Here is a 14,778-nt window from a genome sequence, read left to right on the forward strand (position 1 = left end):
TGCTCTCAACTTCCCTAAACCTTTTTTATTACTTCCTCCATGTATTAAGAAAATAAAAAGAGAGTGGCTTCAACCATTTGGCTTTGAGGATATCTACTCACTGTTTTTAGCAACAGATAGCAATAACATGTTCTCAAGGAGAAGAAATATGTGCTCCATACAATTTAGCTACAATATGTGAAATTTTCTTCATATGCATAATTTCTGAAATCCCTTTTTTCTTTTTAGTATTTTTTCTATTAATTTTAAATTAATTTATTTTTTCTTTGTTTCAATTAATTTAGTCTCAAGATAATTGCCTGCATTTAGTAATTTCTTTTATTGTAAATAACATGATTCTTCATTTTATGACAAAATTTTGTTCAGTAAAAATATGGCACTTTAACTTACTCATTAATTTTTGAAATGAAAAATCAAGCTACGAGAAAGTTGCCTCTGCCTTGGTGTAGAAAAGTGAAGCGCCTTCAGAGTTTGGGTTAAAAAATGTCCCAGCATTGGACTTCAGAGTATGTACTGATATTTTTGTAAACAAAAAATTGATGCTACCTTCCTGCAGACCTTCTCTTGAACTGGTACTGTTGAGTACTCTGCCTTTTTCACATGAAATCATGTGAGGGACTGATGTTCCAAATTATGTGGGAAATTATGTTTGAATATACGCAACAACCTATGCACAATGTACACACAACGGCAGCAGAAGGAGCAGCATTCCTTGTGTCTTTATTTGAAGCTCTTTCTATTGTGCATCTACTTTGATCTGCTTTCAGGGAAATGTCTTTGAAGAGCATCAAGACAGGTGGTATCAGAGCTTGGAAGTGAAAACCTTAGTGTGAGAAAAGGCCACTGATGATTTTTAATGATTGAGTCGGGCTGATATATAAGCAGTGGCTAGAGGAGGAAAAATGAGAGACAGGTATTGGAATGCTGCAGAAAAAATATTTTAGCATTTTGCATCCTAGAAGAAAATCAATAGATTGCTATTTTATGTACAATCTTGGTTTGAAGATGTGCTAAATATGCAGAGTTCCCATTAATACTAGTACATGACTTCCATGGGCAAATTATATGCCAAGAAAAGAATTTGATTCCCCAAATTCTTTCTACAAGAAGGACATTGAGGTGCTGGAGAATGCCCGGAGAAGGGCAACAAAACTGGTGAAAGATCTGGAGCTGAAGTCTTATAAGGAATATCTGAGGGAACTGGAATTGTTCTGGAGAAGACACAGGGAGAAGCCTGGAGAAGAGAAGGCTCAGAGGTGACCTTGTTGCTCTCAGAAAGCAAGTTGTAGCAAGGCAGGGGATGGTCTCTTCTCCTGAGTAAAAAGCATCAGGAAAAGAGGAAATGGCCTCGAGTGTCACCAGGGGAGGTTTAGATTGGATATTAGGAGAACTTCCTGCACAAGAAGAATTGTCTGCCATTCGAAGAGTCTGCTCAGGAAAGGGGTTGAGTCACCATCCCTGGAGATACTTAGATCTGTAAACATGGGCACTTAGGGACATGGTTTAGTGATGGATTTGGCAGTGTTTGTTTAGTAATTGAACTCAATGATCTTAGAGGTCTTTTCCAACTTAAATTATTCTGTGATTCCATGTGAAAGAAGGACTTCTATTTATCTGTAAAGTTTTGAGGGCCCAATCCCCAGAATAAGCTCTCCTGAATTTCAAGGGCAGATGTGAAAACCGCTCCTGTTGTGGACTTTTTTTTTCCTCAGCAGAATGTAAGTCTGGTGTTTTAAAAAGCTCCTTTCTGGATTTGAGTTCTCAAGTTTACAAGAAATGTCCAAGTGGTTTCTCTGATCAATAAAAAAGTGGGTTTTTTTCTGAATAGCAATGCATTCAGCTTGTCAGGTTATCAATTGATTTCAGACTAAATAAAGTTAAACTACACCCAAACAAACCAGAAAATTCTCAAGTTAAGAGTATTATTCAGCTAAGATTTGCATCATCCTTAAGCTTCAAGAACCCTTCAACTCAGAATTCACCATTTGTGATTGTAAGTGACTGAATAATGTCACCAGAGGAAAGCAGTTTTCCTGGGAGGGATAACCTGATATCTGGTGAATTTACTCATTTTGCCCTGAAACCTTATGGGATTGTGCAAACAAATTGCTTCCCCCCCAAAAATAGGATATTTTGATAACATAGCCCTACATACTTGCCAGAGTGATATTACTGAACAAGGAAGTGTTGTTGTCCTGTAAGATGTGTGTTGTCCACATCTGCTGCTGTGGCTGCTGGATCTGTGATGTGCAGGTAGAAGTGGCATAAACACAAACATGCTGGAATGCCATGGAGTGAGCACTGGGACCTGCAGATTGAAAAATGCAGTGTACTGAAAAGTCTGAATATGACTGGTATATCAGGGGTAGGCACACTGCCAGCAAATCAATTTTTTTGATTTGCAATTTTGCAAATCAAAATTGCAAACGGATGCAATATCTCAAATATTGCAATATGCAAATATTGCAAAGATGGGAAAAAATAGCAAGAAGTATCAATTTAAAGCAAAATTCAGAAAGTATCATGTTTCCAGCATAAAATTATTTTCACCCAAATTAGTAAAAACAAATCAATGAGCTAAAATGACTTTAGAAATTAGGTACACAGTGTCACAGGCTGAAAAAATACACAGTAATATGTTCACCATTTTTCAGATTGCTGCCTCCTTTCTTCCTGATATTGTTTATTTTGGCAAAAGAATGTAATTGGGGAAACGATAAGGCCTTGCCAACATGAAGAAATAGGATCAGTGCAGTGGTATGAGGTTTGTCCTGAGTCAGTAGAGTTATTCCTGTCCAAAACTGTGCTTATAAGCATATTAATTTAGAGATCCAGCAATCCAATGTAAATTAAAATGTATGTGCTTTCCTGTAGTTTAGGTCTGTCTTGCTTGTAGTTTTTCAGGCAAGTAATGTTCCAAATAGTTTAAATACAGCTGGTTTTATCTATAGAAGGCATCTCCCTTACAAAATGAGGCAAACCTAGGAGTCCAGGTAGTGTCATGCACTTCACAGTGGTACCTTATTTCACACCTTCTTAAGTGAATGGGAATTTGGAATTACACAGCTGATTGCTGATTGCTTTGCTGCAGTATGAGTTGGGAAGTTTGTTCAAGAGGAAATTTTCAACTGAAAGATTTCTATAAATCTATTTAAGTAGGACTTTTTAAATAGGTTTTACAGTGACTGATAATAAACTTACTAAAATTACTCTTTTACTTTTGGAGAAAAGATATCTGCTACAGATGGTAGCTTTAGGATATTCAGTTTGTTTTCAGATTAATCTGAGAAGAGTCCAGTCCAAAATCCTTCCTTTGGACTTCCCTGGAAGCTTTGACACAGATTTGGATTTTGTACTCCAAATACTCTGTTCAACCAGGGTTATAAATGCTTAAGCACTGTCTCAAAAATGTTCCTGGAGTTGTCAAATGAGGGTCAGATCAGATCCAGCTGTAATATTTTTTCCTAAGTTAGACACTACACTTGTGAATAAAATCCCATTAGGAGAGCAGATATTGCCAAAATAGTGAGATGTAGCTGATTGATTACCTCTGCAGGGCAAGGCACTGATCTCCTGCTCTGCTGCTGCTTTTGTAGCTCCACTGGAGCCAAGAACTGGGCAGCATGTGTCACCTGAGCTGCAGCCACTGCTAATGCTTGCTGCAGACCCTCTTTGGCACCTGTCTCAAAGGTGACTCACCTCTGAGAGGCAGAATTTTCTTAACCTTGTAGGAAACTGAGGTTTTTGGGGTTGCCTTTTGACTTGGTCACAAGCCAGTGTTTGAAAAGATGGAGTATTTAAAGCTCATTTATGTATCCTCTACTGAGCTGCCCTTTGGCTGCAGTAGCTTTCATGCCTTCTGCCTGGTATTTTTAGGCACTTCTCACCATGGTACTGCAGTACCACTGTCAGGACAGAGGCCAGACCCTTGGACACTTGCCGTGTAAAGACACTGCACTGCACTTGTCTGTTTCCATCATCCTCTATCAGCAAAAGGACACTTGGCAGTGGCAGAACATGCTCCAAAACATACCAGGCCAGCCACCATGTTGATTACCATGACCAGATTTAATTAGAGAACCACAATTTCTCCCAGAGGAAGAGACGTTAGGTATTTGACCTTATTCTTACAGAAATTTGCAGCTGAGTTTCATACAAGATCTATAATGTATCACATTTTAGGGTGTGTAATTCTGCTTAGACTGTTTTAGCCTATAGGCTTTCTCAGAACTTCAGCTTCTTTACATTTGTTTAAAAAATCTTTTGGGAAGGAAGTGAATTATTCTGTCAACAGCTTAGAAGAGCAAGTTCACTCTCCTGTTGACAAAAGACAATAATCATCCTTGCTATTATAATCTCTTTCTAAATAGTGAGGTGGCCTTATTTGGGCTCCCTTTGTCATGAAAGGTTAGATGAGGAAAAGGCAAGAGAGGACATAGCAAGTAGCAATTTGCCTGGAGAGCAATCCTTCCCATCCCCATGGCATATCTGTCAGCACTCACCATGACCACCCTGCTGCATCAAGTGCCAAATCTAGCCTTGGAATAAGCAGGCACAACTTAATTTATGTTACTGACATTGCACCCATGTGATTTACACCTCTCTGTCTTCCACTGGGCTTGAAAGGGGTGTAAACTGAGACAGGTGCTAAGACCGTTTAAAAACAATGGTTTTCTGCATGTGGGACAGACTGGTTTCCCAATTGTGTTGTGCTACACTGGTGAACCTGCCACTAGTGAGACCCCTGGCAGCCTGGAGAGGCTGGCCCTGGTCACAGCAGGTTCCCATTTGTGGGAAGAGGAGAACCTTAATACTCCCAACAACAACTACACTGCATCTGAAAATCGAGTGTAAGCTGCAAACATAAAAATCAGCCATTGTCGTGTGACATAATGTTGGTGAACTGCCTCTTCCTCAATATCTCCTGCATGCCAATCGCTCTGTGTTGCACAGAGGCTCCTCTTCCTTGGATGCGTTGAACTACTGAGGTGAGAGAGACAGAGAGAATTGATGAAGGCTTTAAAGCTGCTGATATTCTGTGACAGACTTGCCTGCTGATTCTGATTCACCTGCATTGGGTGTGCAATTGGTCTGATGACATAGCCATCCCACTTTTGTACACCCTCAGGTAGCTGACTCTCCTGTGACCAGCACACCTCCCTGCTGGCAGAAGCTGTGCTCGTGGGTGGGGTGAGACAGGTCACTGCACCCCCCCACACACACCATGGGCTTGCAAGAGTCCAGTCCCAGCACTGACCCTTGAACAGACTCCCTGCCCCTCACAGCCCGTCTGGGGTGGGCATGAAAAAGGTGACTGCAAAGAAGTGATGCCTTAATTTCCTCTTTGTATTTTCTGGAAAACATGGATCTGCATTCTCTGGTCATTTTTCAAGTGCCTGAAAACAATGACAGAAAAGAGACAAATGCCCTCGCCTTCTACCCGGTTTGTATTCCTATTATTTTGTGGTGTTAGGAAATGTGGATTGTAATTAACAAACTTCTCTTGGATTTACAAACTTCTTTTCTTGAGGTCTGCTCAAGAACAATGATCTTTATACTCTGGCATCACCAGAAATTGTGAAGAAGAATATTTAACACTCTGTGTTTTCAGCTCAATGTATCAACATTGACAAATGAATCATCCCACGTTCCTTGAAGGTATAAAAGGCAGTCCTGAGTAACCTCAGCTGAGCACACACTGGGGAGTTAGTCCTTGTCCATGCAGGGGCAGTCTACACCGGTTTCTCTAAACACTCGTAAGAGTGGAAGTGCTTAATCTCTTGTTTATGCTCATTTAGCTGACGTTTGGAACTTGCTGATAAAAGCTGAGCCAATCATGTTCAATTTATAACCAATTTAAAATCAGCTGTTATACCACTTTCGTTTTGAAACTGGGCAATTTCCAAACATTTCCTGGGCATTATTGTTCATTATCCCATTATCTTCTTTTCCATATCCTGCTATTTTACTTTCTTTTATGTTTAAAGCCAAATGGGAATCATAGCTTTTATTTCTGCCTTAGTGCACTGGCTGCTGAAAAGGAATATTTTCTTTGCTTATACTTTCTACTGCGGAATCTCTTGATGAAGGTATCCGTCACTCTTGTGGTTTTTTTCAACCTGTTTCACTGCCAGCTGAGTAAGTGGAAAATCTCTTTATCCTCTGCATGCATCACTGAACCTAGCAGGCTGCCCCAATGTGACTGAAAAGTATCATCACTCCTTTTTCAGAGGTGGAAAAATTCCCTAACAGAGAAGTTAGATGAATCACATAACCCTCCCAAGATAGCCAGAACTTGGAATAAAGCACAAAGCTTTTGGCTGCAGTCTGAATCCTAGATCACAGACCAAGTTACCTCAAAGTTAATATAGTATGAAGCTACACTTTAAAACAATTTCTGTTCTCCTGTACATGTCGCTCCAAAGGATAGTAAGCTCTAAATCAGTTGCATGGTAAATTGTTGTACCAGGTCACTTTCATGCTCTGGTTAGCACCACCCCACTGAACGCTAATGTTACTGGGGTTGTCTGAGCACTGTCTCCTCCTATGTGACTTCTGCCGAAGTTTTACCTGAGTTCTGTTCTTCTCCCAGCACCTGGGCTTAGGACAACAAGGTTGTCCATGGTCTGCACTGCTGGTTGAGTTTTAGGAGCAGACTGTCCCCCCTTCTGCCTGTGAGAGACTTTCTGAGGTGGAGCTCTTGGCTCCTTTCCTTTCAGCAACTAACTCACTTTGAAAAACCAATACCCTCAGTCAGTAATTTGCACAGAAAGTCTTCATTAACCATGTCATTGTTAGGCTATGTAATTTTTGAGCTGTGCCTTCTCTTCTGTGCTTAAGTGTCCAAGTTCACCCTCTCACAGGGGGAAGCCTTTGTGTCCATGGATGTTTCTGAACAAGCATTTGGCTCTCCTGTGCTTTCAACATGATTCCTTCGAAGCCTGGGCCTGTTTTCTCATTACTTTCACCTCTGAGTAGATAGTCCAACTGAACATTAAATATGTTTAATTTTTTCCATGCAGCTTGGGTGTTGTCCATACTTAGGTGGTGCTGTTCAGTATTAGTTGCTTTTCACGCCCCTTCATGGTCACAGGGAATATGTGCGTACATGAGGAAGATGAGCAACTGGCAAATCACTGGTGCCAACCAGCCTTCCCTGCTGGGGTGACTGTTCTCTCTCCATCCTCTCATCCCAGCAAGGCTGCCTCCATCCTTCAGCTACAAACCCTGAGTTGCCTCTGGTTTGTAGCTGAAACTATTTGGAAAAAAAAACAAAACAAAACCAAAAAACTCTGTTGCATTTAAAATAGTTTGATTTTAGTGACAGAAAAAACTATTTTCCTAATTTTATTTGAGAACAAACTCTATTTGCCTAACCTGAACATGAGCCAGGCTGCTGCTATCAAAGCAGTGACAATGCTGGCCCTGGTGAGGAATAATCATGTTGATGGAGTCGCCCTAGCCAAGTTATCAGGCAGGAGTCCTAAAGCAATTTCTTCTGCACCTTTATCCCCATTTCACCACCTTCTTGCTGTCCTATCTGGCAGTCCTCCCTGTGCCAGATGCTCAGGTGTCTGATTGGAATGAAAAGCTACCGGAATCACTGCTTCAATACATTTCTCCATCAGATGACAGCCTCTGGATGTCCCAGCAGAGGCCCCCAAAGCCAACATGCTGCTTTTCTAGCTTTCGCTGATGTGCTGAAAGAAGCAACCTCAATATTCATGCTCACTAGAAACTCAGAGCAAAGTGGAGCTATGTCATGGACAATGGAAAGATTTGGGGATGCAGAGAAGAAACCCGTTGATAGGATAAATCTTCTTCATTTAAGGCTTTTGAAGCTGGGTTTTGTCTCAGTAAACAAGGGATTAATAGACCCACACCTATTTTTAGTGATAACTGTGGTCTGTGACCTAATTATTGCTTCTAAAGCAATGAAAGCTTTTTGAAATAGGGAATCGGTACAAAGCTAAATTATTGGAGGAAATGTGATATAGAGCTCACTAATCTTTATGTTCAGACTTAAATTCCTCTTAGGGAAGCTGTTTTATTTCAGATGTGAAGTATTTTAATGTCTGAAGTTTGGTCATTTTTAATAGATGCCCATTTCTGAACAGCTTCCAGTCACATAGTCTTAGAGAAAATTTGATTATCTGGTTACTTCAAAACAAAAACCAGTTTATAGAGTAGATATTATTTATCATCTTCATTTAAAGTTGTTAATGAACTTGAAAGCAAAATGATTCTATTGTAGCTATTCATATGGTCCTTTTTTTCTCCTTGAATTAAGATTTGTGTTGTATTTACAGGTTTTGCAAGTGTTTATGTAACTCACCACCCCTAAAGATATGTTTTCTCTACAGCTTCCTGATTAATGGTTCGTAATTTCTCTCTATCCTCATTATATGGATGATATTAGCACACAAGTTTTAAACTACTCACTTTTTCATGAGGTTTCTCATGCACTAGATGGGCATTTGAAATTAGTTTTCCTTTAAAAGAAAAGTCACTGATGTTCGAAGAGGGTGGGAGACACACAAGGGCTGGTTTTGTCGTTGCCAGAAAAGCTTTGATCCAATAGAAGCTATGGAAACCAAAAACCAAAACTTGGTAGAAAAAAAAGGACATAAGACATCTGCTAAAGAGCTATAGAAATATGATGACATTAAAACAAAAGTTAGAACGATCTACTTACCTACCAAGTCTACATTCACTATGTGTATGCCTGTATTATAGCGTTGGGATAGCAACATGCTGAAGAAAAACAATTCCAGTGTCAGTGTACATTTACAGATATTTCAAAAAAATGTTTTGAACTGTTAAGCTGAAATTTATCATAATGCTCCTCAACCCAAAAAGTCAGCTATTTGTATGGTCATTAATATGGCACAGTTCCATCTATCCAGTTCTGAGTTATCCAAGTCTGAACCAAAGCAGGGTCTAGGGTTTTTTAGAGCTAAAAATACTTGCAATGCTCTTTAAAGCTTGTATCACTCCAATATGGATACATTTAATGACTTTAGTCCAACTGTGAACTGAGTTTTGTATCTCCCTACACAGTTGTCCTGTTGAGCTGAAGAGGAGGCATGAAGAATCATCTCCTTCTCTGTGGATTTTTATAACATGATTTGGAAAGACAAATGCCAATTTTTCCATTTTTTTTTTTCCTTTAAAAAGCCACGTGAAACCAAATGCCTTCTGCTCTCATTAACCCTAATTCTTTGGGATGCCTAATGCATTTCAGCCATCTTTTCCACCTCTTTCCTCCCAGTGCTCTGCTATTTCTGTAAAAATGCGGTGTCAGTTCAGTGTACCCTGGAGCAGTAGCCCCAGTATGGTCTGAATTCCCAGCCAATAACCTGGGGAGTAATGACCTTCTGCAAGGCAAGGATGGGTCTGAAGGTACCACAGAGCTGGCTGAGTGTTTTCCAACAGCATGTGTTGCTTTGGGCACATAGCCCAAAGAGGAGGAATGGAGTGGCTCATACCATTCTCTTGGAAGAGGCATTATGGATATAAGTTTATGGATCTTAATTTCTGTGTAGCTCTGTCATCCAAGCATGGAAAACTCAACAGGATGGCTTGTGTATGAAAAGGGAACTCCTGACTTTTAGGAGGACTGCATAGGAATTATGTTTTCTCTATGCTAATTTATTTTCCAGTTCCTTCCATTCCATTCTCTCTCTTACCCACAGAACATTTTCAGGCCTGACAACAGTATGCACCTCTTTTAAGAAAATGTTTGATAAGAGGTTCACTCTTCAAGCAGTGTTTAGAGTTTGGGACATAGCCCTTTCCATATTTCAAATACTCTTCTTCATGAAATTCAGTATTCAGGGCTTGTACTGTGAAATACAGAGTTTTGACTTTTCTCCCTGTATTTCAGTCATTTATGTCCCAGCAAATAATATTTCTACTGCAACCACCACCACCTTCTCAAAATATATTATTTTCCCCGTTTTTACAGAATTTTTTGCTCTGTTTCCTCCCTTATTCTCCTTCTCTTTGCTTACTCTACTCTTCTTCCCTTTTCTTCTCTCATTTGGTCACTTTTAGCATCTTGATTTTAGGGCTCAGCAATTCAAATGTCGCTTTTGATATTCAATTCTCCTCCTACTCCAGACTTGCAGACACCACTCTCATCTCCTTTCTTGTGAGGAGAGTGAAATAAATATGCAGTAGAAAATATCCAGATTAAATAAAGTTTCAGACAGTTCATAAAATCCAACACAAATTCAGAAGTCCTACAAAGATGGATTGCCCAAATCCAACCCAGCACACTAAAATGTTCTGATGCCATTGCTGGGAATAACCATGCAGTAGGTACTGGCCACAGAAAAAAAAGCATCCTGTTAAGTGCTAAATCAGAAAATGCAGCTCCTAGAGTGTTTTGATGCAGACATTTTCAAGTTGTAATCATGCAAACTCTGAGATAGCATAAAAAATGCCCCCCTGCTCTGTTGAGTAGTGAAAAGTACTATGTAAAGCAGTACACAGAGTTTGTAGGAAGCTGCAGCAACTGGAAACCTCATCTAGATAAAATTGTTACAGAAGCTAAAACTCTTAGAAAAAGGGTAAGAGACAGCAGAAGATTTTCTATCAATTGAAGTCAAGATTGGATGACATTGTAGACTATAAACTCTTATTCAGCCACAAGATCGTTGTTTAATAGAAGAATTATTGGGTGTCTTACATTGTGCAGGAAGTCAGAATTATTACTTCCTTTCCTGGCCTTGAAAGTTACAAGGCAAATACTTGTCTGATGTCAACTCCTAAAACATGACCACATGTAGTATTTGCACTTATAAATATGTGGTTTTTTTTAAAAAAATATTCCAAATAATTTTAGTGAATGTAAAATTCACAGATCTAAAAGATATGTAATGACTGCTTTGGCAACTCTGTATATGAAATGTATCTTTGTTTACATAGCTATTTTTGTTCATATTCAGTATCATGAGTAATTATGCCAATTCTTGTAATATATTAATGAAATAATTAAGTAATGCATGCAACAGAAGTTTTAGCAATGCAAAGTTTTAGCAACTTTGGCAGTTCCTTAGGTGAAATATCTGTGAGTGCAACAGGAATTTGTTTTTCTATTTTCAAGTAAAATTGAAAATCATCTTCTGAATTTTAATATTAGACTAATATAGAAGGTGGGAATTTTGTATGGTCACAGTTTACAGCTTTGTCAGGAAGTCATGAAAGATGAAGGTGCATCTGCTAGGAGGATGATGATTTGCAGATTCAGTAGGAATCTTTTCCAAGAAAACAAGCTTATAGAATAGTAACTGGACAAAAAGATGTCACCTTCATTTTAAGAACTCTTTTTCACCGTGTTATCTCAGAGAGTTTCTCAGTCAGATGTTAAAGTTCCTCATGGCCTTTTATAATTTCTATAACTTTTTCCAATCTATTTCTGCTATGCGTTTTTCAGAATACCAGTGAGGACTGTGAAAAACCCAGCTTTAGCTTTTAGCGGGAGTAGAAATACTAATCTACTCACATCTTGCAAACTTCCATTTTATGTGACATTGCATGCAGTCTTTTGAAAACCCAAATATATCCATTAATAAATAATTCTGTCATTATTTTTGTTTATATTCTGTATCGAGGCACACGTACTTGACTTTTTTGGTAGTGGGTTTCTCCCACTTAGGACTCATTCTGACCCTACTGATGGCATACAGTCATGCTGGGTAGGATGAAGTCACACCAAGATCAGAGTTGGACTCAAACACAGCTGGTTGGGATCAATACTGAATGTAAAGGCATCTTTGCAGAATGAAGTATGCAGAACTGAAAAATGCCCTAATTTATATTGCTTATACATTTTATGGCAGCCATCCCTGTGTAATTAGAAGCTTTCTGTAAGGGAAGATGACTCTATTCCTCTGAAAAATGTTCTGCACCAGCAATCCTCATTGAGGATAATGATGAAGTATAACTATTGAGTGAGTAGCAACTTGTAGCATTATTGGAGGCCAGAACAAGCATTCCCAAGACAGCAGTGAATTTTGAACGTGGTAAACGGAAAAAGTTGTGTTGAGTACATTGTGACTAACAAGTCTCAAAGTGCACGGAGAAATCAGAAATGAGGAGCAGTTCCTCTACATCCATGCTTTATGAGACAAAGCAAAATACATTGAATAAATTGAAGTTAAATACATTAAACTCCATTGCTGGCCATGTGGCAACTTAGAGGGAAAAGATGTGCTGTAACTTATTAATGTTACTAATGTTAAGTTATTATTGTTAAACTTGCTGAATGCAGGACCAGAAGGGAGCAGAATTAAGTCCAATACTATAATGTAAGAATAAGTTGGAGCCAGCAAATGAAACTAAGAGAATGAGACTATAACTGAAACATGATAAAATGTTCTAGCCATTAGGATTATGTGGAATGTTTTCTTTTCGGTGGAGATAAAAGTAAAACATAAGTTGATCTGGCTTTCTAGCTATAGTATATTATAAAACATACTAGAGCAATGGAATATGTGATATGAAGATCATGTCTGCTTGACAGAAGGTTCTGAGAGGCTTCAGGAACTTTCCCTCATTTCTGTAGGAAATACTCATCACTAACTGTCCATGGAAAGACTTTGTATTTCAGTAAGAACTGGATTTCACTCTGATTCTGTTGCTTATGTGACAGAAATAGGGTGAATCATACTGTGCTTGCAAAGAAAAGCTTAAAATGAACCACAGATGAAGAACTGGGTCATTAAACAGAGGTAAAAGATGAAACTAACAGGAACTCAGCAACTGATAGGAGCTCAACAACCCTGATCACTGATGAGAAAAATGGTAAGTCAGTAGGAGAGAGGAAAGCAGACAAACAAGATGTTCATCTATGCTGATAGAAATATGAACAGAATACAATCCAGCATGCATTTCACCTAGTTGGAGCCAAACTGTAACATCAGCTCCAAATGTTCTTGGAAGTTTGAGTCTGAGTCAGCTCCAAACACTGCTCATTCAGCTCCTTTAAATTACAGCAATTTACTTTGTATGCAGGATTTTTTAAATGGTTTTTTTTTTTTCCCAACCTTGTATCCACCCAACAGCTCTGAAAGGTCTTAGAGTTCATACCTTTGGCCTCTGTTGACAATCAGAATGAGACATGAGTGCTGATCGATTGGTTAATAAAATGCTGTGGAGCTCTTCTGTGAGTTAATGGTATTATGCCCATGCAGCAAATCCCCAGTTAAGGGCAGGTGTGACATTTGCACTTTGCAGCATCCAAAGGCAGATTTCAGGCAGCACATCTCTGTTGAATATTGTACTTAATCTTTGTATTCATTCAGCTTTTCATGTTGGATCCTACTAGGTTAAGGAAGAACTAAGTTTTTAGACACTCTTAAAAATTAAATCCCCCAGCAGATAATCTTGCATGTTTTGGTTTTGGGTTTGTTTTTTTATTAATGTGTTTGGTTTACCCTTTCAGAGGAACAATAGTTTGGGATTTATTGTTCTACCAATAAGAAGATCTTCTAAGTTGTCTCTTAGACCTTGTTTTGGTAAAAAATGAAAACTCTCACAGACATTATGGTAGAAAAAGCTTTTGTCAATAGACAAAATGTTTGTAACGAATACTAACACGTGCTGCTGCTCATGCCCTAACTTTGGAACTCTACGAGCTATTTTATAATGAAAGAGCTATATTGTTTCCTATTAATTTTGTTTCAGTATTTAAGACATCTATGAGGCATCCAACATCTTGTGTTAAATTGAAAATGTTGGGAATTTTTTTTAATACTAAGTAGTTTTTTTGCCAACATATGTCTTTACTTGACAGAAATACTGTGTGATCCCAGTTTTTCTAGAAACATCAAATATCTCATATAATTTATAATAATACTTCTGATTCATTTTTCTTCTCTTTCTTCCCTCAATTATTTGATTATCTGAAACAATTGATTATCTTTTGGAATATTTTTATATTTTGTTCACAAAAGCTATGAGTTCAGTAGGGCCCTGTATGTTTCTAAACATTGGCATTATTAGATAACAATTTATTAATAGTATTAGCTTTTTAAAAGAAAAGACCAGTAAACTGTTCAGTGTGCCAAGAAGATATACTTTACAGCTGTGTCCTGGCAGGGTGACTGAAATGGTGTTACACATCAGTTTGCTAAATCTCTCTGAAATGTCGTGTTGCTGTGATTTGCCAAATGGACTTGCAGCCAGATTTTCTCTTCCCACTTTCTGTAGCTCTGGATCTATGGGCAGCAGATCATTGCAAGTTTTCTCGTTGGACATCGTAGATGTAATGTTATTATACTCCCATTTTTTTCATGTTGAAAAGCAATCGTAAAAACCCACTTCTTTGGCCTAAATATGTGAAATGAAAATACTCACTGCATTTTAGATGTGATGGCAGGTGCTATTTTTGAACAGAGCAATTGGTATTAAACAAAAGCAAATGTTGCCCTCCGAAATATTTTTAAACATTTTTTAAGATTTGATGTTTATTATCTAATGTGGTTGCTTTGGTTTTTTTATATTCACAGGTTGTTTGGTGTCACTTCTCTCACTCAGACAAACTGCTCAAGCACTTGGATGATCATCAAAAATCAAGAGTTACATTGGTATCACCACGCTAACCCAATCTTACTGCTGGTGATGTACTACACCCTCGCCACTCTCATTCGTCTCTGGCTGCAAGAGCCCATTGAAAGGGTAACTTCCTCCTCTCTTCCCTTCCCTAATGACTGGGAGACTGGCCAGTGCAGATGCTCACTAACAGAGGTGCAAAACTTAGGAAAATTAAGG

At 38.6% G+C, this 14,778-nt stretch overlaps 1 protein-coding gene across 11 annotated transcripts in view; it reads left to right on the forward strand.

The window, feature by feature from the left end:
• PIEZO2 (piezo type mechanosensitive ion channel component 2) overlaps nt 1–14,778 on the forward strand; it is a 288,110-nt gene that overhangs the window by 173,786 nt on the left and 99,546 nt on the right. For all 11 annotated transcript variants that reach the window (XM_064433518.1, XM_064433512.1, XM_064433438.1 and 8 more), the window contains exon 8: nt 14,517–14,685. In XM_064433518.1, the coding sequence (XP_064289588.1) occupies nt 14,517–14,685 (169 nt within the window). The remainder of the gene's footprint in view (nt 1–14,516; nt 14,686–14,778) is intronic.

Source organism: Passer domesticus, chromosome 1, assembly GCF_036417665.1.
Source record: "Passer domesticus isolate bPasDom1 chromosome 1, bPasDom1.hap1, whole genome shotgun sequence".
NCBI classification, from domain to species: Eukaryota; Metazoa; Chordata; class Aves; order Passeriformes; family Passeridae; genus Passer; species Passer domesticus.